The sequence below is a fragment of the Saccoglossus kowalevskii genome, chromosome 16, assembly GCF_978046115.1.
Source record: "Saccoglossus kowalevskii chromosome 16, keSacKowa6.1, whole genome shotgun sequence".
Taxonomy (NCBI): Eukaryota; Metazoa; Hemichordata; class Enteropneusta; family Harrimaniidae; genus Saccoglossus; species Saccoglossus kowalevskii.
Window position 1 is genome coordinate 25,138,799 of NC_140656.1, and position 25,456 is coordinate 25,164,254.

Consider the following 25,456-nt stretch of genomic DNA (forward strand, 5'->3'; position numbering starts at 1 on the left):
ATTACAGAACAGAGTGCAACAGGCAACATCTTGCCAAGTATTTTACTCTCCTTGCTATTGAGTTCAGTACATGTACCTTCAAGTAGTACTATATATTCTATAACCAGATATGGATTTTTCCGGTGATATAACCCATAATTTTTAGACATGTAAGTCCCTAATAGGAACTGTATTTTCATCACATGCTTTACAGCAAATACATGCCAGGACTTGGCAATCTAGATTCTTTCCATTCGGACTGCATGAGGAAATGTATTACCTCAGAATTTCCCCAAAAAAAGCAAGGACATTTTCATGTAGTCTGTTGAAGAGTAAATGTCATTATTGAAATAGACAGCGATGATGAATGATTGTTGGAGCATCATATGAATATTTTTTTAGGATCAGCTGTTGATGTGTAAAAGAATCAGGTTTAAGTGTATTATTTGCTTTTTTTAAAGGGTGGTGGTTATCATGCAGCACGCATTGCAAATCAAACACCATGACAAATACCACTCTATAATGCTGAACTTTATAAGGTGGAAGAGAACATTCATATCGCTGTATTGAAACTATTAACATGAATTATTTGATGGTCTGATTTGCATGAACTATGTAATATATTGAAATTTCAAGTGCTAACACTTTTGCTGTATGAGTTTGGTTATAGAAAATGCAATGAAATGACAATCATGCAATGTTAGCTAATTTATTTGTGCTGACATATTTTGTTCAAACAATAGTACATCAGAACCATCAACGAAATCGTTAAACATGCTGTTTTTTAAAAAGATGTTAAGACGGAATTTGACAGTTTTAATTATATACATCATTTTGTTAAATTATATTTCAATAAACAAAATCACAACACAATCTAGTGTTGCAGCTATTTTAATAGAGAAAAAAGCTTGACAGTGCTGCAATGACCAACAGATAACATGCAAAACGATCTCTGACAGCAATGATCATCACACAGATCATCAACCTCTAGAAAAATATATAAATTAAATTGTTGGCCATTTTTATTACAATATGTATTTTAAAGTTAATCATTTGTACCAGCAAATAAGAAGAAAGTATAACTATATGAATCTGATGTGGTTGTTCCTTGGTATAGAACATTCTTTCCTCAGTAAAAGTATTTGTTGACACCAGAGTCTCTATACTGAAACTATACTGATACTTATTTTACATACATGCATATATTACCTATATACTAAAGACAATTGGATTTAAATATACATACATTTCACAGTATACATTAGCCAACTTTAGGCAAAAAATGAACAGTCAGAAACATCTCATGCCACTGTAACAGCTCAACCAAGAGTGTGAGCACGTAACTGGCCTCTCCAGCCATGCACAGAACCGCGCAGTCTCAACTATCACGAATCATCAGCACGAACAACATTCACATTTTTTAAGGTGGATGACACAAAATACAATTCATGATCTTCAGGACACTCAATTCTAAAATTGCACATAGTATACTCGATGATGGGATACATTTAACGCCTTGATGCTAACTGGGCTTTCATTGTTTGGATTTCTTCTGCTAGACCCCTGTCTAATGGAGCACATTTTTTCAGAACCAGGGTCAGGTCCTCCTCATTCTTCTGCTGAAATGCTGTAACAGCGGCTTGTTTAAAATCACTGTTGGAAAATAAAAGACAATTATTTCCTATGTCTTCCATTTAAAGAAGAATAGCAGTATAAGATACTGTGTTAGTGACCAGTTTACTAGGTTTAGAAAGCATCATATGTGAATTTAAATACTAAAACAAATCACTGACAAACAATCATCAAACTCAGAACAACCAATACTAGGCAGGTACACTCGACTGAAGTGTCAACTCAGTGAGAGAAGTACTGCTAGGCCTGCGGCCAGGAGAACATGTGACACCTGGTGTACCCTCTTAACAGAACTGATTTTGTACGGATCACGAGTCAAAATGGAATCCCCCAGAAAAATCAAGTTAGTTGGCTTGTTGAGGTCAGTTTTCAAAAAGAAAAAAAAAATTGTATGTGACTGTACAGGTGACATGCGGAACAAACAAAAATGCTGTGGCTTCTGATATTTGTTGTTGTTACACTTATTTTGTTTACAAATTACACCAAATTACATATTTCATAACTATATAGTAATATGTTGATGTAAGATGACCAGCTATATCAATGTAAGATTTTCTATTGGGTTAATGATGTGCCAGTGAAAACTAGTTGCATCACACCATATCTTTGTGCATCTACAGAGATTCATATAGACATAGAGGGCACACAAGTGACACCAAAGTTATATCTATCTGTTAAAAAATATTTTTTTATATCAGACAAGTGACACTGATTCCTTCTTAGGAAAGGTTGGAATAGGAAATAGTAATACAATGTAACTCACCCCACTTTGATGTACATCTTCACTTTGTTCTCAGGACTTACTTTTGGTACATACTTACAAGCTTCTAGTCGGTTGTGGCGCTTCATACATGCTTCGACAAATGGCTAATCAATATAATTCAAATTATTATTTTACTAACTACATAACTGTAGAATTGAAGTTACGTTTATATTTCAAAGTCAACTTTGAACTTAAAAGACAATCAACATTTAAACCAACAGGACCCAATTGCAAAAGAACTAATTATGCAAAGTTTTACAATTCACCTTTTTCCAAATCTTGAGGCCAGTTTATAACCAAAAAATGGATGTGCATATGTTTTTTTTTATTGTGCCAATCTAATTAGTCCAAACATTTGAAAAATAGTTTGGGATGGATGGACCAAGTCTTACGCATGAGACCAGCCAGTACTCAAACACATGCATATATATGTCTATATATGTGATATTAACATACCTCATAACCAATTGGAGACTTTTTACTTTTTGAGAACCTATCTAATTCTTGCCAGTCATTGATCTCGGCCAAAGCTTCTATTTTCATCCACCAATACCTAAGGGAATGCATAAAGTCAAACACTTAATGCTGCAAGATCATAAGATAATTCTTTATTTATTCACCAGTTGTACCTTGACAAATATTTTTCATTTTGTTTGTGTGTTTATGTTAGAAAAATGATTGATGGAAAGTGACAGACTTAAAAATGGTCGCAGAAAGCTTGTTTTTACCTCTCATATAGTATTTTATTTTCTCCTGCCATCGCTTCTACTGTTACATAATTACGCATAGGCCAGAGAAACAGTCGACACTATGATGTGAGAAAATAGAACTAACTGGAGGACAAAAACAATACTTATGGTCTCTCTCTCTCTCTATCTCAACAATATCTAGGCATTCATTTGCATCTATGGTCTTTTGTATATTATAAAATGATTATTCTGAATCTAGCCATCTGATTGGCTGAAGCAAGGTCTTATATCTGACAGTAGAAGACATGCGACCCTGCCTCGAAACAGATGATCACTATATAAATGTCCAATTTTCTGTTGGGTCAATGATGTACCAATGAATTTTTTCTTATGCTCGGTTATTATCTTTCACCAAATATGCTAATTTTCCCCAGAGACGTCCAGTACCAAATACCCTTGCTTGTTTATAACCTTTAATTAAAATAGCCAAATTAATTATTTAGTGCTGAAATCAAATTATTATGATAATTAGTGTTTCTATGGATATTCTAAAAATGCAGATAGTATATGTTAAAAGTAAAATCCCAATAATCCAAAAAAACTTAATATTAATTATATAATAATTCAACATAGCTGCAATTAAATAAGAAAAATAAAAACCTCTCAATCAATTAAGAGTAATTAATTAATCTGAAGTCACATTCAATCAAACAGAAGAAAACTTAATTATCGACAAGGTATGAAACACACTACCTTTTATCTGGTACTTTAAATTCTTTTCTGAGTTGTTCAACTAGTTTAGTATTGCGATGTAAAAGTAACTGGAACATTGTGTCGTGTAGTGATAGATCAAGATAAGGTTTCTGTAATTCTTCCTCCAAGCGCTTTTGATACCTCATTAGCTTCACTTGTTCCTCAGTTTGCTGGAACAAGCGAAGAAAGTTACATGAAAGAACCATGAAAAGAATTAATTCAATTGATTAACTATTGCACTGGCCCCTTGTCTTTGTAACTAAACATAGAAAGATGGCTGGCAATTGCAGAAAATGCAAGTAACATTGCATTTAAGAAACAAGCAGCCTATCGGCTGAGATAGCTCCGCTGTTAGCAATGCACATTTCAATTAAAGAACTGAAGACATGATTAGAAAATGAACAATATGAATAGTATCAAAGCAATCAGACTTACAGTTTTTAACAAGAAGTCGAAAATATCACTTTTTACCAAAAAATTACAAAAATATTCACCAAAATAAATTAATTAGAGAATTGAAGATATCATCACAAAACGAACAAATCTGAGAGAGGTCCACATGTAGTACCTATATATGTAATATCAAAGCAATCGGACTTACAGTTTTCAACAAGAAGTCGAAAATATCACTTTTTACCAAAAATGACAAAAATATTCACCAAAATTAGAGAACTGAAGATATCATCACAAAATGAACAAATCTGAGAAAGGTCTACATGTAGTATCTATATATGTAATATCAAAGCAATTGATCTATTGGTTTTTAACAAGAAGTCGAAAATATCACTTTTTACCAAAAATTACAAAAATATTCACCAAAATTAGAGAATTGAAGATATCATCACAAAATAAACAAATCTGAGAGAGGTCCACATGTAGTACCTATATATGTAATATCAAAGCAATCGGACTTGCGGTTTTTAACAAGAAGTCGAAAATATCACTTTTTACCAAAAATGACAAAAATATTCACCAAAATTAGAGAATTGAAGATATCATCACGAAATGAACAAATCTGAGAGAGGTCCACATGTAGTACCTATATATGTAGTATCAAAGCAATTGGACTTGCGGTTTTTAACAAGAAGTCGAAAATATCACTTTTTACCAAAAATGACAAAAATATTCACCAAAATTAGAGAATTAAAGATATCATTACAAAATGAACAAATCTGAGAGAGGTCCACATGTAGTACCTATATATGTATAATCAAAGCATTTGCACTTGCGGTTTTTAACAAGAAGTCGAAAATATCACTTTTTACCAAAAATGACAAAAATATTCACCAAAATTAGAGAATTGAAGATATCAACATGAAATGAACAAACCTAAGAGAGGTCTACCCAAGGTACATATACACCAAGTATCAAAGCATTCAGGCTTGTAGTTTTCAAGAAGAAGTCGAAAAAGTAAAACACGGACGACGGACGACGACGACGACGACGACGACGGACAATCACTCATATGATAAGCTCCGCTCGACAAAGTCGACAGCGGAGCTAAAAAGACATGGATGCAACCATTATAATGGCTTTGTATAAGAGCACAACTTACCACTTAGATGTGAAGTAAACCCTGTGGGGCACTGATTAAACAATCATAGTTAGGTATGTGACATGTCATCAAAAGAGACAACTAACTACCGTAATTGTCTTCTTCTGATTATCTTTTTGACAGATTAAAGTCTCACATTGTATGGTCTGTAGAAAACCTTATGAAATTAGCCCAGGAATGTTTGAGATAAGGTGCCGAAGGATGCACAAAAGCACAGAGTTGAAATTATAAGTCCACATTTTTGGTAAACGTTCAGCCTATTTTTTTATCAATTAAATAAAGAAGTTCATTTCTCATTTGTAAAAATAATACTGATTTTGCATATACATGTATTCATATTGCAATGCAAGAAGGAAAATAACTTGTATATAAGAAAATGGTTATCATACTGCAAACACAACATTTACTTATACACACTACAATATTAGAATGTATATGTGACTTTTTTATATCCCAAGCATGAAGAGGTAACTTCACCATTGAATTTTGACGATTTCATGAAACTCCCAACTCTAAAAGGTTTTCAGGTGACAACATTTTTTTCCATTATCAGTATCCTAATCTCATCAACCCATGAATTGAAAAAAATTACGAAAAATGTTCCATTTTATTTTATCTCAAGCTTTTTTAAAGAGCTTTAAATGAAAGATGGGGTTGTAATTGCCTGGTGTTGAAAATCACAGTAGGGGTGCCGGTAAGTCAAGTGGAATATTAGGATGAGGATAAGGAAGAAGTGAGAGAGATATCCATATATACAGATACAAAAGATATCTTACCTTGTATGCAAATTCTGACTTTGCCTTCAAGTATGAATCTTGTGAATTTCTTGCTTTATTGTAGTTGTCTTGCGCATCATACAAAGCACTTAGCCTGGCATCAAGAAGCTGTCAAGATTTGATGATACACATCAGTTATTTTTTCTGCTTTTATAGCATCAAATTTAAAGCGAGGGAGGTGTCCCCTGCGCATGCGTCAGTTGGCCATAGTGTGTCATTGTTTACAAACAAGCGTCTACCCATGAGCCTTTGCGTTTTTAGCGTGTGTTGTTATCGTCGCTTGGGACTGAATTCCTGCATGTGCGCAGGTGACGACCCTCCAGCATTAAAGTCAATGCAAAGCAAAGTTTACAAGATTGACTACCCAACAGTCAGACCAATCAGAGAGCTGCTTGTATTTTCACAGGTTGTTTTGATGTATCAAATTTTGCTTTGTATATGTATATGTGCTTTGATTCAACTGTAAATGCATGTATAAGCTAAATTGTGCCTTTTCTTCAAATAAAAATTAGTGTGGTTTATTTTGCAAATCTTAATTTATTATTATAAGTTAAATAGTTATTTTAGTAACAATATACATTTGTACTATAAAGAGAAAACCATGAAATCATGATTGCTATGACAACATCACATCCAGCTAGAAAAAAATATCAGTTGAAATAGCATTAAAAAAGTGCCCTTTCTCCCAGTCTAGAATATGCTTGTCATTCGGATTTCAGAGTCTCTGTAAAATACTCTTGAAACAACAAACCTGTTCCTTTCATCTTTATAAATATTAATAAATTTCAACAGCAGTTTGAATTCAACTAGCCAATCAATGAGTGTAATTTGAAAATGTTCCAATGTAATTCAATCGGTCAATAGAAACTTGTTTCAGTTTAAATTAAGAAATTTATAAAATAATATTTATACAGATGAAGGAAAATGGTATGTTGTGTTAAGAGTAGTACATTTCGATTCATGATTAAAACAAGTACTAATGCAATATTTCAAATCTTCAGAAGATAAATGTTTAAAAAATCTTGTCATACTTACACTCTCCCTATAGCTATCAATCACTTTACAGTTTGCTATCTCCATAAAATCATCATTCTGGTAATATATCTCCTGTAGCATGTCATGCTTTTGTTCTCGGCAAAACTGAAGCAGAAATAACAGAATATTATACTGTTATGATGACCCGTATATTGAAATTGTGTTAAATTTGTTAGGTGGAATCTAGAACATTATTGTAAATGTCTATCTTAAATAAAAATAAATATATGACATCCAAATTGTTGTGCTGACATTTTGGTGTAATATTATGCAAATTGTCATTTATTTTTCTATAATTTATTTGTTAGTTTTCATACACTTTAGGTCTTGATCAAATTTGATGTATATATACATATTGTGTATATCTATCCAAGTTGACTTATTTGGGAGGGTATGAGTGGTATATCATCTCACCTGTAACCACAGACTCTGAGCTACTGGAAGATTACGTATCACCATCAAGAAGTCACCTGGTGAGATATTATCTTTAAGATGTAGAAGTACTGTGTAAACTGAAACAAAGAAATGGAAAAATTGTACGGACAATTGAAAGTGAAAAATTGATTAAATATTCCTGAATTCGCTTCTTACATTTGTAGATTCAAACACAAAATACTGGTATACACCATAATAAATGAGTCTTAACAATTATCCATGGATTACTTTCTGAATGATTAACAGAAATTAACACATACATAATATCATTCTCGTCATCACAATGACCAATATTTTTCTAACACAATTAAAAGTGACATCATTTCTATTACAGTAAAAGGGTTAACTGGCTTTTAATTTTGCTTATATCGCTGACTGGAAAATGCACTAAATTAAAACCCAGTGAATATGTAAAAATTGAGCGTAGAACACATTATCTAAATTATAAAACCGTGAATTTAAAACCCACTGAGTATGCCTGAAATTTGAACCCAGTAAAAAGTTAGTCGATTTACAGTATTTGGAGAGTTGTTAACTGAACGACTACTGTAGAATACTTTATTTTCACTTGGAATTTATTTTCGTCATTTTCGCTGAAGAGATAATTCCATGAAAATAAAATCCAGCGAATATACTTTTTTTCCTATATTTCACATTAAACTCATCAAAAAACAGTGAAAATAAATTCCATACAAAATGCCCAAAAAGCCTTTTCAGCGAAAATTAATTCCAGCGAAAATAAAGTATTCCATAGTATTATGTAATCACAGCATTTTCAAACATAAACGTATATATTTGTATCCTAATACTGTTAAAATATTTCTAATTTATGTTTCTAGTATATTTTATTTGGTCTAATAGAAGTACATCTCTAATAGAAGTGCATATAATCCAAAAATCACATTGGCTGTATACTAAATCCTTAAAATATTACTAATTTTAATCATAGAAATAAGCGCATACACTATTACATCATTAACACAAACGTGTATCACATGCCTACCATCACCTATTAACACAATAATTTGACACTGCATTCATCATTCATCTAATTCCTAGTATGATTTATCACATCAACATCACAATACAGTACTACAAAATTTTTCATAACTTTTGACAGAACAAATATTTTAAGTTGAGAACCATAACATAAAGTTAGTACACAATTTGATAATACATGTGTACTTATCTCACCTAAATCGGTATCGCCACTTTCAATAGCTTTATTCAAAGCTACAGTGTCTCTATTCATCCTCATCAGTAAAGGTACTTGTTCAGCTGCCTTGGGTTCAAAATCCAACAACTTGGAAAAGAAGAAAAACATGAATAATCAAAGGAAAGAAAATCGGAACAATGATAATAAAACAAGAAAGTAACAATAGCAGTACAGTAGGTTTAAAAAAAAACTTTTAGCCAAACTGGTCGCAAAGTCACTGTTTCTGTTTCAGGCCATCATATATGAGTAATACAGCAGGGGGGCATTGCATGACCTGATAGACAGAAAAAAATTGTCTAATTTGCATAAATTAATATTCATGAGCAATGAAAACCTTTCAGTTATAATAATAAATTGTGCAGTTATCTTTCAGATAGCAAACATGGTAGTTCTTGACTGATTCTATTGTTACAAGCTGAACAAATATTTGAAAAACTGATGTATAAAGGACATGTCTTTGATCCAGCAAACTGTTTTTTTTGTTAATTTGTATGAGATCATAACAAGCTATGATATTCATGGTAATGCATAGGTAAGTTAATATTTCACTATTGCTCAAAATTGCGCATAAAGTTTTTTTGATAAGTTTTACCTGTGACAAGTTAACTAATTAGTATGCATTCTACAAAATTACCATGTGTGTATGCGCAGTTTAAAATAGAACAAAATTCTTTATTTTTAGTGTCACCCTGTGTTCCTGCTAAATTTGGCGCTAGACAATTATGCTATATTTCCCCAAGAACAATAACCTAACAACCAAAACAACAATATTGTTTTAATAATTATGTCCATGTGCAACATTAAAGGTGGAAGTAGTTTAATTGGTTATACATTACTGGGTGTGGTCACAAAGAAAGTTTGACACAAATGAGACTTACCCGTATAGCTAACTCAGTCCTACCACACTCGGATGCTTTGGCAGCAATCTCAGTATACGAGATTCCTGGAGTGTCTCCTAGTTTACCTTGGATAGCCCTGGCTATCTGTTCATCATCCCGATTTGTTTGCTGCACCTAAAGCGATTAAGATCAATGGTTACAAAAGTCAATTTCAATACATCACTCATAAGTGGAAAATAAAAAAAAACACAGTGCTGATTTGAGGAGATGGTGTAAGAAAATTCACAATTTTAACTGAACTGCAATAATCACTATTTTTTTTGTCTCTGGAAATTAAAGTTATATACTGCAAGCAGGCTTTGAACTTCAAAGCTGAAAAGACACCCATTTTCAAAATTATAGAATTGCCTAAGTACATCAGAATAAAAATGAAAATATCAAAGAGCATCAAGGCAAACTTGCTGGATGTCAATTCAAGGCAACAGCCTTCAATAACACTGTAAACTTCAAGCCCTATACTTCATCAGTAAAAGTAAGGAAAGAATATCCTACCTTATAGCATGCCCAGTGTGCTAGGATTCTGCTTTCACCTTCAGATTCTGCCATCTTTAAGTATTTACATATTCTAATTGCAAGGCACCATTCACGGCGTAGAATAAGTCTGTAAACAAAAATATAATATGTATAATATTATAATGGAAAAGGGTAATGCAAATAGTGGTGGTAAGGGATAAAAAGAATGTATATAGTTATAGTGTTGTTTTTCAAAATTACTAGAATCGTACAAGTATGTCTGGAGAGTTTTTGAGGATTTTTACAACTCTTTTATTACATTATATGGTCACATGCTACACAAATCTGGTAAACATTTGCCTGACAGTCCGAGTAAACAAGTGACATCAATTTATTGAATGAATCATTCATTACTAGCCCTACTGAATTAAAACATCAAGTATATGTTCAGCTCAGCTCAGTTGGTAGAGGAACCACAATACAACACAAGACAAAATAAATATCTATTGTATAAATCACAAAAGTTGTTGCTTGGAGAAAATTAACATTCATTTGAAAATACTGCATAAAGTGGATAGCAAAATATTACAGCAACAGTAAATGCATTAATGCACCAAGTAAATTTAACTAACCTGTCTATGAGTACAGCCAGCCTTAGATGCTCAAGTCTGAAGTTACAAATTTAGGAATTTACTTAAATTTACACAAAATTATTGATAAGTACATTATATTGTGAAAACTTTTTAATTCGACTTCTGTAGAAATTCAGCCAACAGTAGTTTTAGTAAAAATACCTACTTAACATATTTGTAATTTTCAATAATTTATTTTTTTCCAACACAACTAAATTAACCACTACAAAAGCAAAATTGAAACTGTTAATATTCTAAAATTACACTGCTTATAAAGGATACTGAGAGTACGTCAATGGAATACCGACTCTGTAATCTCGGACGGCATTGAGCACTCGTAACATTTGACACATGTTGAAAAATGGCTCTGGTCGCATATCACTAAGAAAACATTTACCAAATGAGGCAGCCTGTAAAAATAAACAATTAATAAAAATAAATTTATATTTAAAGTGCAGTCATTAAAATAATTCTTGAATTAATTGGATTAAAATGCTAGCAAATTCAGTGGTTGATTCAGTTAAAGACGTACAATAAAATTTTGCTCTCACATTCAACACGATATGGCACACAATTCCCATAACTACAGATAAATGAAGTTTAATGTATGCATCTCTAATAGGAGTGCATGTGAGCCGAACAAAATTTGTTTTTGTGGTATTTTAAGTACACCAAACAAACACTACGTTATATGTTGTATAACAAGACATCTATGTAAAAACATGTGAAAATACAGTATGTGACATTAAATTTACAAGAGAATGAGATTAAGTTGAGTTTCTATAAAATTTGTCTGAGAGTATAATAGTTACATCTCACATAGGTGACAACACTAAGGCATATAGGCAGGTGAAACTAACCCTGAGTAGCATTCTCTGTGTGTTGGGTTCATATTCGGCTCCAGCAGCAACAATACATTGTTCTACAGCCAACTGTAGCTTATCTTTTATCATCCGTATATACTCATCTGCTTTCTGACTCCCTTTCTGTAGATGTCAAGAGAAAAAGTGGGAAATAAATTATCTACTGTGGAATACTTTATTTTCACTGGAATTCATTTTCGCTAAAAAGGCTTTTTAGGCATTCTTTATGCAATTTATTTTCACTGATTTTTGATGAGTTGAATGTGAAATATGGGAAAAAAAGTATATTCGCTGGATTTTATTTTCACGGAATCATCCCTTCAGCGAAAATAGCGAAAATAAATTCCAAGCGAAAATAAAGTATTCTACAGTATGCTCCAGCCTCACCCCTCAGTCAGGAACATGATACACCTGGATACGATTGGAGAATAAACTATATTTACTATCAACTTATACACCAATTGTTCTCAGTGAATGCACTTTATTCATTGTTTTAAATCAAAATAAGTCAAATTTACCAAGAAATATGACCTGAGGTCAAATATCCCAAAAAGTATAACCTAATGAGGTCAAATGAATGAATGGATTTCTGAGGAGGAACATGGGAAAGATATGATCTTTAAATGCATGCAAACCAAGCCAAGTTTTATCATATTCTAACCTGGAATTCTCTAGATGCTTCATAAAGCATAGCACCTGGCGCCATAGAACCAATTTTAAAAACATCCTCCACCATATCTGTAAACACAGAAAGAGACAAAAATGCAATTAACTGATTAATACTGGCACATGTACATGAAAGAAGAGGCTCTGGTCATTTATATTATTCACCTTCCAGCATACATACCTCTAACTACACCTGACTAATACCCAGCATGAAAATCATGTTCAAAACTAACATGATCAGCAACCAATCAGAACTCATGCCACAGACTGCTGTCTCGTGAGTCATGCTCAGCATTCTGATTGGATAATAATCGCTTCGACCTATCAGGTCAAAGAACAGTTTCAGGTCACCTTGTGTACGGAACAAGCAGCAAGTCGAAAATATCACTTACCAAAAAATGACAAAAATATTCACCAAAATTAGAGAATTGAAGATATCATCACGAAATGAACAAATCTGAGAAAGGTCTACATGTAGTATTTATATATGTAATATCAAAGCAATTGAACTTTTGGTTTTTAACAAGAAGTCGAAAAAATCACTTTTTACTAAAAATTACAAAAATATTCATCAAAATTAGAGAATTGAAGATATCAACATGAAATGAACAAACCTAAGAGAGGTCTACCCAAGGTACATAGACACCAAGTATCAAAACATTCAGGCTTGTAGTTTTCAAGAAGGAGTCGAAAAAGTAAAACATTGACACGAACGACGGACAATCACTCATATGATAAGTTCCGCTCGACAAAGTCAACAGCGGAGCTAAAAAACATGGCAGATATCTTGTAGCATAAAGCGTATGCATGCAACAGAAAACATTTGCTTAAGTTGAATTTTTTAACAAAACAAATTGATTTTTTTGGATGTTATTACAATCACAACTGTGTAATAATCAACATTTTCATGATCTCCTTGAGAACAAGTAAGTTATTCACTTGTAAAAACACAGCATGATTGGATTACTCTATGGTAATCATTTGCTACTAAGCAATGCTCGTGTTTATTTGAAAATTCATCTAGACTCCACTTTCTTCACCAACTATATTAAAACCAATGCATATTACATTCAAATACTGAGTAGTTTTTGTTAATTTTAACAGTCTGTGATGCTAATTTCACTACCAAATTAGGGCATTTGACTTTTCCCAGATGCCTAAATTAGAGTGGAATCTAAGTATTTACAGTAATTTGAGCCAAACAAAATGAGGGGAAAACTATCAAATAAATTTTACATTTTCCACTCTTGCCAAACACTTCAAATTCATAAATCAGGAAGAGTGAATTTTTTTATTTGATTCTCAAGTTAGAGTAGTTTTTATGATTACCGTAAAATCTGTATTAGAAGCCGCATCCCCAATATTAGTCACACCCATTCTTTTTAAACATTTGGGAACCATAAATTCATTGTTTCTCATATGTGTAGATAGAAGCCACATCCCTTCTGTTGTATTGTACCATTTTAATAGAAGCCACGGCTTCTAATACAGATTTTATAGTAGCATTTATGTATGTACTAAAAGAATCAAATCAAAGATATATTTCTAGAAGTGCTGATTTTAGAGTTTATCAAGTTGATAAGTATAGCAAGCACTTACTAGGAACCCTCTGCAGGAAATCATGTGTGTATCTTCCAACTATTCGGAGTCCATCCAATTCAGGCACTAAATGCACAGTACTGTCCATGTTGTACTTGACCCAATCTTTATCAGGACCAACCATTAATAAAAGGTTTTCCCAATAAGCAACAATAGCACCGGTACCACACCAGACTAACTGCTGTGGTTTGGAAGGACTTTTAGTGTTGAATTCACAGTAGACTTTCTAGAAAGAATGCAAATGAACAAAAATTATTGGCTAAATAGGAATAGATGATAACTCAACATAGGAGGCTCAGAAATTTTTTGTTGGCATACATGTATATGCAAATATGAAACCAAATAAAGGCAAGAATGAGCTATGATCTATGTATGGCTATGCCAACAAATCGCTCACCACATGACAGAATTTACATTAATTACTTGAACCTAATTCTTAAGAAGATATGAATTGAAATTTTTGCGCATTACTTGTTCATGACCAGCAGTTCAGAAACTTAACTTTTATTTAACCAGGCCGCTTCACTGACTGAAGCTGTAGAAGATGAAATGACGGGAGGCGGGTAGAGTAATGTACATTTCAGTATAGCTTCAGTATGTAAAATATCAAAATATCACTGAGTTAATGAAGAATTTTGAAGTAACCGTGCTACACGTCGTAATTTCAGACATTTTGTTCCTTAGCCTACCACGCAATGTTACACAGTGACTGATTAGACGCCTTTTCAACAGGCGCATCCAATCAAACTTGGCCATTTGTTTAACATAAGCTGGTCCCGCATGGGTTGGTGGAGTCGGCAATAAGTCAACACCAACAAACTGTGCGATTCAGACGATGAAGTTCAACTGAAATACTTGACACCCAAAGGTCGTATAGAAGTTTCCTGTTCACTTGAGGAGCATTCATCTTGTCAAAACAGACTTCTGAGTTATTTCTGATTCTGATTTCTAAAAATTTCTGACATGCTGCAGGACTGTCGGAAATTTATAGAAGTAATCCTGAGGTTCTGGTTAAGGCTTCCTTTCCTTCCTTCCTTTCAAACATTTTTGTACACCAAGACACAGCAAAATAAAGGTTTCTGAATTTGGAAGTCATGATCAAATAATGCCCTAAATTTTCAATCAATATCCTCCTATATCGATTGGAAATAAAGTAAAATCAAAGAAAGCTTAGAAAGAACTCCCATGTGCTGAGAGTATTGGAGACACATTAAATATAATTCGAAATTACTTAGCTGAAAACTAATTATGCAAATCAGAAAATTAATATGACCAGATTTGAGTGTAAAACTAATGAGGTCTGCGCAATGTAACAGAAAATCTATGTCTCCAAGTTTAATTGAAATGTGATTAGAACCAAAAAATTATGAATTATTATGCTTAATTAGGTTTGTACATTGTCCTAGAGCATCTTTGTACTAAGTTTCATTGAAATGGAATAATTAGTACCGTGAAAACTCCAAAATTTCGACCCCTCTAAAAATTCGACTTCCTATTTATTTGCCGGGTTTCGGTGTTTTATTTACCTCCAAATTTTCGAATCCACTAAAAATTGCCGACTCATTCTTATTCGAAAATTGCGACCAGTTTTAGTTTTCCCCCAAGCGAAAAAAAAAACGATGTGAGCGTTCAAACGGGACCTTCCTCCAAGGCATGAATCCGGGTTTCTGATTGACTGAGAGATTTTTATTTTATTGGTAACGAAAATATATTCTAAATAAACGAAGTTTCAAATAAAAACGAACACAAAAATCTCGGCATGCTGCGTTTCTGAATTGTTGATTATTACTGTACTCAGTAGTGATTATAATAATGTACACAAAATAAATTTGTTGAATGGTTATGAAATACAAATAAAAGTCAACTTAGTTTCATCGTAAGCGAATGATTCCGGTCTCGTATAAACGTTTGATGCTGTAGGATATCCGCCATGTTCTCTTAGGTCAAATAGGTCAAATCGCTAATTAACCAATCAAAAAGCTGGATGATGCCAACGTGTTCAAATTACCATAGCTTATTTAAATATGTTAATGTTATTGAACGCAATGTGGAAGAGATTGATGTTGTAGTACGATATTTTGGCTTGGATTTTGATGCGAAAACGGCATTATTTTTTTTAAATAAAAAAATTAGTTGTTTTTAAAAAATAAACTGGTCATCTGAAGAATAATTTAACATTGTTCACAGTGATAACAGCTCATTCTCGAAAGGAAGCTTACCCGCTCACGCTAGTCACGATAAAAATCATACACGTGTACTCTTGAATAGACAGACGTCAATGACTACGGTAAAACTTACTCTATTTTAGCCGGCAGGATTGATTGAAATGTCCGAAAAATGACGCCAAAATACACCTTAAAAGTCCCATTTTATTTTCTTAAATCCCATTTTATTTTTTAATCCAAGGGCGAATTTACGGCAGAATTTGGTCCCTCAAATAAGGGACACGTGAGCTTTGATTCTAACCGGATACATTGCACTGGGTCGGGGAGATAGTTTGCTAAACTTCCATGTATCTTTTGTCCAATGGGTACCTGTACTTCGAACATTCGCAAGTTTTCCTAGGTAGTGCGAGACAGCTTTGTCTTTTGACCTATTAGTTTTGTGCTGACCTCTTCTCCGCATCTTGATGTTTTGTTTTGCTTGTCATAATACTCACTGATTGATGACTTTGTTTAGATTTTGAGTTACAACTCGGCCACGACCTTTGCTTTTACCGTGAAACATGAGGAAGTTCACGTCAATTGACGGACATTGCATTTTTTAAAAACTAATGAAGCACACTGTCTATCATTCCCATTTTTTCATTTGCTGATTTCTATTCTGAAAAATTCGACCGTCCGAAAATGCACCTTAATTTTGACTCTAAAAACACGTCACATTTCTAACACCAATTATTTAAAACCGGTCGAAATTTTGGAGTTTTTATGGTACTTTAGATATCAGTGTGAAAGCTTAAAATTGGTTAATTATGCAAATTAGGTAATTAATATGTACAGATTTTAACCCACAATTATTCAGGTCTGTCTATTGTCCTACAGCATCCATGTACATTCATTGATATGTGATGTATAGTACCTGAGATATCAGTGTGAAAGTTGGTTAATTATGCAAATTAGGTGATTAATATGCACAAATATTTACCGGAAACTAATTGGGTCTGCATAAATCTAGATTCATTGAAATGTGATGATTAGTACTTTAGATATCAGTAGAAAAGCTGAAAATTAATTATGCAAATTAGGTAATTAATATGCACAATTATTTACCCTAAAACTAATCAGGTCTCTGCATAGTCCTAAAGGATCTATGTACCAAGTTTCATTGAAATGCGATGATTAGTACTTGAGATACCCGTGGAAAAGCTGAAAATTAACTAATTATGCAAATTAGGTGATTAATATGCACAAATATTTATCGAAAACAATCAATCTCTGCATAGTCCTTGAGTATGTAAGTACCAAGTTTCATTGAAATGTAATGCTAACTACTTATATCAAATGCTGAAAATTAATTAATTATGCAAATTAGGTAATTAATATGTACTGATATTACCATAAAAACTATCAGTTCTGTGCAGTGTCGTATGATATCTATGTACCAAGTTTCATTGAAATGTGATGATTAGTACTCGAGATATCAATGGAAAAACCGAAAATTGACTAATCATTATGCAAATTAGGTAATTAGTATCCACGGATTATTACCAAAAACTAATCAAAACCTAGCATTAGTTCAGAGCATCTATGTACCAAGTTTCATCAAAATCCAATGAGTGGTTGTTTAGATATCAGTGGAACAGTCATGGAACCACTAAAAAATAGCTAATTATCATGCAAATTAGGTAATTAATATGCACGGATTTTTACCAAAAATTAATCAAATCTGCGTATATGTTCAGAGCATCTATGTACCAAGTTTCATCAAAATCCAATGAGTGGTTCTTTAGATATCAGTGGAACAGTCATAGAACAGCTAAAAATTAGCTAATTATCATGCAAATTAGGTAATTAACGAGCATGGATTTTTACCAAAACCTAATCAAATCTGCGCATTGGCCCAGAGCATCTATGCACCAAGTTTCATCAAAAACCGATGTATGGTTCTTGAGATAGCAGTGGAACAGTCGGACACACACACACACATACACACATACACACATACAGACACACTAACTGCAAAGACTCCCATTTTGTGCTTCGCACATGGGAGTCAATGAAATAAAGTGTCTTTATAAACGAAATAATCAAGAGAAAAATGTTAAGATGATCATCAAAATTCAAAAATAAAACTATATTTATTAGAAAGTAAAAATAAATTAAAACCAGAGAAACTGTTTCTAGCACACAAAATTAATGAAGTAATGTACTATATTATGATGAAGTGATTAATAACACTGTATTTTTTTAATTTTAATTATATTTGGAATAAGAGGCTTAAGTAATACACTTCCACTAAAAACAAAGTCATCAAATTACCAACACTAGAGGGCACTGTATTATTCCTCAAGTATGAAAAAGAAAAAAAGGTAGTTTGCATGATTTACCTGCAGATCAGCTGATCCAATCCAAAATAAACCGGAATCAGTAAAAAGAGCAAGATATTTATTATTAAATGATACTGACATCTCGATAAAGGAGTTCACTTCAGCTGTCATTGGAGGCGCCTGCAAACAAAATCCATTAAAAAAGAATAATTTGGAGCAATCCAGTAAAAGATGTCTGGTGCCAACATAATATTAATACTTTTTTTTAGACTAACTCTAAAAACTTGTGATTAAATAAGTACTTCGGTAAAATTGGTAAAACACAATATAAATAATTCTTAGCATTTTGTAGCATTCTTTATGAATTGTGTTGAATTTCATGTAAACAAACATTGAACTTTTTACATGCATTGTATTCGTTGCTATGGAACCCATAAAAAATATCGATTGATACAGTGAGGAATGAAAACTCTTACATGGCAGTATTCATTTGATTAAACAATGAAAAAAGGTAATATGTGTATTTATCTAATTACCTGTATATTAAAGTTGAGCTCTGAGATTATTCATAGAGCTTTATTGGGTTAATTATATGAGATATTTGATTGAATTTGTCTGAATTTGTGTGAAATATATAATAAAATTCAAATTTCAATGCATAGTACCACGTTTAAATGCTGAAGATGATTTTTGCTTCCCGTCTGATCATGTGTTCATATTACTTTTGCCAACATTTTTGAATAGTATTCATACGTACAAACAGTCTGTTCTGTTCGAAATTACTGCAAGCCATAGTAATTCAATTAGTAATATTTAATAGTCAACATTTCCATGATCCCCTTGACAACAAGCAAGTTATTCGCTTTTAAAAACACAGCATGATTGGATTATTTTATGGTGATCATTTGCTACTAAGCAATGCTTGTTTTTATTTGGAAATTCATTTAGACTCGTCTTTTCTCCACCAACTATAATAAAACCAGTGCATACTACATTAAAATACTGAGTAGTTTTTGTTAATTTTAACAGTTTGAGAGGCCAATAGCAGAACCAAATTAAGGCATTTGATGTTTCCCAGATGCCTAAATTAGAGTGGAATCTAAAGTATATACAGTAATTTGAGCCAAACAAAATGAGGGAAAAAATGAGTATCTAGACCCTAATAAAGCTTTATGAATGCTCTCAGAATACAGCTTTCAGATCATTTTTCTATTTTAGTTGAGGCACATGTAAAACACGAGGTGGCAATCACAAATACATTTCAAACCGAGTATGCAAGCCAGGATGTATTTAGCAATGAACTTACACACACAGAGTACGAGTTCAGTTGTTATATATAAATCACATTTGCTGATTTAAATGATGATTAAGATTTAGAACTTTTTCTGTAAAAGATGATGAACTGAATGAATATTAAGCAATGTGGCCATTCCTTACCTCCTGAGAGTACTGACCATCATGGACCAGTAAATGAACAACTGAATGAATATTAAGCAATGTGGCCATTCCTTACCTCCTGAGAATACTGACCATCATGGACCAGTAAATGAACAACTGAATGAATATTAAGCAATGTGGCCATTCCTTACCTCCTGAGAGTACTGACCATCATGGACCAGTAAATGAACAACTGAATGAATATTAAGCAATGTGGCCATTCCTTACCTCCTGAGAGTACTGACCATCATGGACCAGTAAATGAACAACTGAATGAATATTAAGCAATGTGGCCATTCCTTACCTCCTGAGAATACTGACCATCATGGACCAGTAAATGAACAACTGAATGAATATTAAGCAATGTGGCCATTCCTTACCTCCTGAGAGTACTGACCACCATGGTCCAGTAAATATAATTCAGATTCCTTGGCTAGTAGAATACGTGACTGTCTATCCTCAGATATAACTGCCCAACTACTAGGAGGGCAACTTAATCCTGCCAGTGGAAAAAATAATAACACATAAATAACTTACAAATCTATAAAATACATGTACTATATATAGTACAGCTTTCATAAGAGATTGTGCAAGTCTTACTTCATCGTCGCATTTGCATTGTATCACGCTTGCATATAGCTGGTGTGATGCAGTGTTATTACATGATGAACAACTGGACATCTTTGTAGTATTAAACAAGCAGCCTGTCGGCTGAGATAGCTCCGCTATTAGCAATGCACATTGAAATTAAAGAACAGAAGATATCATTAGAAAATGAACAATATGTATAATATCAAAGCAATAGGACTTGCTGTTTTCAACAAGAATTAAAAAATATCACTTTTCACCAAAAATATTCATCAAAATTAGATAATTGAAGATATCATCACGAAATGAACAAAATCTGAGAGAGGTCCACATGTAGTACTTATATGTATAATATCAAAGCAATTGGACTTGCGGTTTTCAGCAAAAATGGCGAAAATATTCACTGAAATTAGAGAATTAAAGATATCATCATGAAATGAACAAATCTGAGAGAGGTCTACCCAAGGTACATATACACCAAGTATCAAAGCATTCAAGCTTGTAGTTTTCAAGAAGAAGTCGAAAAGGTAAAACATTGACACGGACGCCGACGGACAATCACTCATATGATAAGCTCCGCTCGACAAAGTCGACAGCGGAGCTAAAAATTGTGTACATCATTATTAGGCATTATCTAATTGTTATGTATTGTACACTATGGATAAGAATGGTCAGAAAAAAAGGATGAATAACTAACTTTCTAAATAAAAAATATTAATAGAAAATATAGAATCCCACACCTAAGTAATGAAGATTTTTCACACAAGTTTTCCTTTTGAAATTTGTTAGTGAGAGTAATTTTGTTCTCATCAACAAAGTTAAAAACATATAGTCCACTGGTGAGAATAAAATCTGCTGCTTTCTCCTTAGTGATAATAGAAACACTGAGGGATAGGAATGGAAAAAGCTGTGTGTTTTTTTCAAAATAAAATTGTTAAATGAAAACCACTGTAAGTTAACAGAAAATTGTTGGTTGAAATTTGGAACTTGTAGTAATGTAGAAATGTAGTAGTTCTAAACATCTGTGAGGGAGACAGATCCACTGTGATAAATTTTAAAATTAAGTTTTTGAAATCACCATACTTCTAAACAAGCAGAATCATTAAACAGGTGAAATCATTATAAACCAACGTTACCTGGCACCTCTGCCATTTTTCGAATTCTAGGTTCTTCTATGTTGTTTACCACAAACAACTTAAAACTATTAGTAAGAATTGCTAAACCTGTGCCACTGTGACTGCGAAATATACGACAGTCTAAGACTTTCATATCTTTGGCTTCCTGCAGGAATAAAAAAGTAAAATATACATGACAGATAAATATGTATACAAGTAAGTATCGTAGTAGTTACTGTAAACTGCTTTATGTTTGGAAGACACAAATTTTCCTTAATTTTCTGATTCATTGAAAATTGCAAAAGTCTACCGAGAAACCACAAAAGAAAAGGTGCAACACAGTCATAGTTGCACACACCACTGAAATGTACAGGTTATAACATGACAGGGTTTTGAGATCACAAGGTACACACCTACAAATTTTAGTGTCAGAAAAATTGGCATACATGTGTACACTGTATGCAGTTCTATATATTACATTCTAAAATCTGTGTCAAATGAACCAATTCTACTGTAAACCGCTGATTTTCAATGCGAAATTTGATGATTTTATAGCATTTGTGACAACAAAAATGTTTGGAAGTCCATGACATAAAACCCCAGAGAAAATGTCATGGAAACAAAATTTCATTACTGTCACTGATATGTGAAATTCATATCAATTTGCTGAAAGCAAACTACACATTTGAAAAAAATTATGTAAACAAGACACCCAATCAGGTTTCTATATATTATATGTACACATCTTCTATTATTGAAACAGAGACATGATTTGAATTATACCATTACCTGTCCCATGCTGAATGTTCTCTTGAATACTCCAAATATATCATATACCAGCACACTGCCATCGTCTTGAACACAGAGTAAGTCTTCATTACTTGACCAGCCAAGGTGGATTACATGGCCACTATTCCACTGAAAAATAAATATTCGATTCTTCATAATGAATGCTGAACCCAATCTCCCGGGCAGAGTTCTATTTCTATGACAATATCTCTGCAACCATGCAAACTTATGCATGTTATTGATTGGTTAATGTGTCACAGTGGTACTACTTTCAAAGATGCCCACAAAAACATTGCCATGCAGGTGTTAAATTTTTCAAACCCAACGAAAGTATATGCGTTGTTTGTAGATTCTGGCTGTTTTCACAGAGAGAGAAGTTCCTTTTTACTTTCCGTAGCACAAACGGAGTGGCAGTTGGACCAGTTAACTGTCAATACTATAAAGTGCTTTTGTTTGTTCTTCGACTGGCAATCGATGGGACAGTCAGCACAATAAACCGAATAACACCTTAGTAACCACTATTCCACGATGAAATTATTTTCTTTTGTAAATTATAAATATGGTGTTCTAGCTGCAAGGATCTCTGGGACAGAGACTGTGCTGAACCATTCCACGTCATCACAGTTCAAGTGTGTTATATAATTGACAAATAGGAATATTACAGTGACATTGCAGAACCCGGACTTAATTATCAACCTTCTTATTCATGTTTAATACTCACCCTAATATCCGAGATATGTCTACCAGACGCTGAGTAAATATAAATCATTGGTTTTGTAGAGGTTGTTCTCATACTCTTGGAATCATCTCTGATCAGTGCTAAAGTGAAAATAATATGAGGTTATTAATAGGATACTGCAAAGTATGCACAAAGACAGTACAGCAGGGGTATCAACCGACGCACAGCGGAGGTTGATGCAACAGCGTATTGTTAGAGTGCATACTTTGAGGTATCCTCGTAATAACCTTATTATTATACATCTTTTCCTCCCAATGATACAATGTAAATCATGGGAATGTTGAAATCCAAAAAGTTTAGAGCAGAATCAGCGAACTTCTTTGTATCAGGTTCGGTCAATCCCTGGGGCAGCTATGTTTGTTTTTATTATTAAAGAACGCTTACGCATGTAATTTACATACACTGGCAGAAACCTCACATCAGACCTTATAACTTTATGGCCCAATCTATAGAGGCCATTCTCCAAAGTAGGACTACCACAAACCAAGCATGCAGTTATGTTATTCTCATTTTCGTCACCGGGATAAATAACACTCTGCCAATCACTTGACTCACAATCTCCTAATGTTCAGTTTATTCATGTGACGTCACTGAATGTAAGTGAATCAGTATCCACTTACCAATGGGGCCACCATAAGGTGCAGCAGCCACTTTGAACATTGATAAATCAATGTCTTTCCATCCCATGCTATACAACTCAATTTTCCTGCAAAATAAACAAAAATAAATTAAATATTATGAAACTAGAATATATTGACCATTGTGCCCTCAAAGCATTATGGGCACAACTTGCTTTGTAACATCACTAAAAATAATATTTCTTTTAAGGTCACGCATGTAGTGATGAAAAATTCAATATTTAATACTTAAAACTTTCTCAGTTGCACATGTACTGACGATGAATACATTAGAATTCAATGTACTCTTTGGAAAAAAATTGATATTTTTAAACAAACACATATACATTGCCTCATTGTAACCGAGAGATACACAAAAATAAAACAAATCACGGGCCGAGAATTATACAAGTAAGAAAAACCACAGTCCTCTAAAAGACTAAGGGATTATTATCAAACACAAGATCAAAACATCGTTCCCTGCAGTGGGTTTAATATTATTCGTTGGTAGAAAATACATATATTCTATGCAAAATCGTCATACAGTTGTATGTTATTACAAACCTCGTTTTATTTTTAAGATTAATTCATGTGTAATTGAATCAACAAAAAATACGTCGGAGGGGGAGGGGCGGTCATGAATGGATTTGTCGAAATATTCATTCATTCACTTTCATATACAACGGCGTTCAACATCTCAACGCAAATGACGCCAACCTCTCTTCTATCGCTGAAAGGTATACATAATCACAAAATATCTCTTCAGTGTCAATAATTCAAAGAAACATCAAATACCTGTAAAACACTTCTCCCAGCGGGTTCCAGTCCGCCGTGACGTGCGCCATTTTGGATTTCCTGGTTACCCATGATACATAGCGGCAAACAAAAATAAAAATACTAAAACTACAAATATGGAGTTGTAGACAAGTTGTCAAATCACGTAATAACGTACTATAATATGAACTGTGTCGAGTGTCGTAAATAAAAAAGACTATACACAGAGAATTTGATTTAAAAATCGTAAAATCCTAAAATAAGCAGATTCGTCAGCAGAGGGCGCTGTGCATAAGTAAATGACTCGAAAGTCCCCGGGACAAGTCTGATAATTTCGAGCTAGAAGGCTCCATGAACTAATTGGTGAATATCCTGAGTATATTGGAGCATCATTTAATACACGCTCTCGTGTCGTTATATGATACAATATTAGAATCGATACCAAAAGCAACACACAATATTGGGTCAAACAAATCGATGTTGTTTTCGTGAAATTTTACTAAGCTTATACTAGTATTTCACAAATATCTGATGGTCTACGTAATCCTTATTTGGTCCATATTTCAGGAAATTTTATTCTGTTTTTGACTCATCTCATTTGCCTAATACCTGTCATGTACGGCACAATCAACTGAATATTTAAAAATTAAAACCAAAATAAACACATTGTTCCGCAAACACAAAGACCAAAGACTCTAATAAATCAGTATGAATGAACTCAAAGTGCAATTGTAATATTCCTAGGGATACGATGTACAATGAATGTCAGTATCAATGAATGTGTCATTTATATACAATTATACAGTTTGATATTACATAGTTATGTCCTAAAATTGTGTTATAATGAAATTCACGGTAACGGTTATATTATATACACGTGATGAATATGAATTTAAAATACAGGCCGGCACACTGAATGACACATTGCAGTTCGAATGTTTGCATTCTTGTTATGGTTTTCTGAAA

The 25,456-nt window shown here is 33.1% G+C and overlaps 1 protein-coding gene across 1 annotated transcript; it reads right to left on the minus strand.

Annotated features, from left to right (window-relative positions):
• Positions 1–672: 672 nt before the first annotated feature.
• LOC100369614 (vacuolar protein sorting-associated protein 16 homolog) lies at positions 673–24,577 on the minus strand. Its single transcript, XM_085491593.1, has 22 exons — positions 24,512–24,577; positions 23,720–23,805; positions 23,082–23,179; positions 22,361–22,489; positions 21,593–21,737; positions 20,249–20,367; positions 18,492–18,611; positions 13,946–14,171; positions 12,342–12,418; positions 11,678–11,803; positions 11,100–11,227; positions 10,818–10,853; positions 10,225–10,333; positions 9,712–9,846; positions 8,812–8,920; positions 7,597–7,694; positions 7,183–7,287; positions 6,148–6,255; positions 3,817–3,986; positions 2,831–2,927; positions 2,375–2,478; positions 673–1,632 (listed from the first exon to the last, which is right to left on the minus strand). The coding sequence occupies exons 1-22, from the start codon at positions 24,559–24,561 to the stop codon at positions 1,488–1,490; spliced, it is 2,520 nt and encodes an 839-aa protein (XP_085347719.1). The 5' UTR covers positions 24,562–24,577; the 3' UTR covers positions 673–1,487.
• Positions 24,578–25,456: the final 879 nt, after the last annotated feature.

Coding starts and splice junctions, on each gene's coding strand:
- LOC100369614 (XM_085491593.1), bottom strand. CDS start 24,561: ATGGCGCACGTCACGGCGGACTGGAACCCGCTGGGAGAAGTGTTTTAC. Junction 21,738..22,360: donor GAACATTCAGCATGGGACAG/GTAATGGTATAA, acceptor TTATTCCTGCAG/GAAGCCAAAGATATGAAAGT. Junction 20,368..21,592: donor AAAAATGGCAGAGGTGCCAG/GTAACGTTGGTT, acceptor TTCCACTGGCAG/GATTAAGTTGCCCTCCTAGT.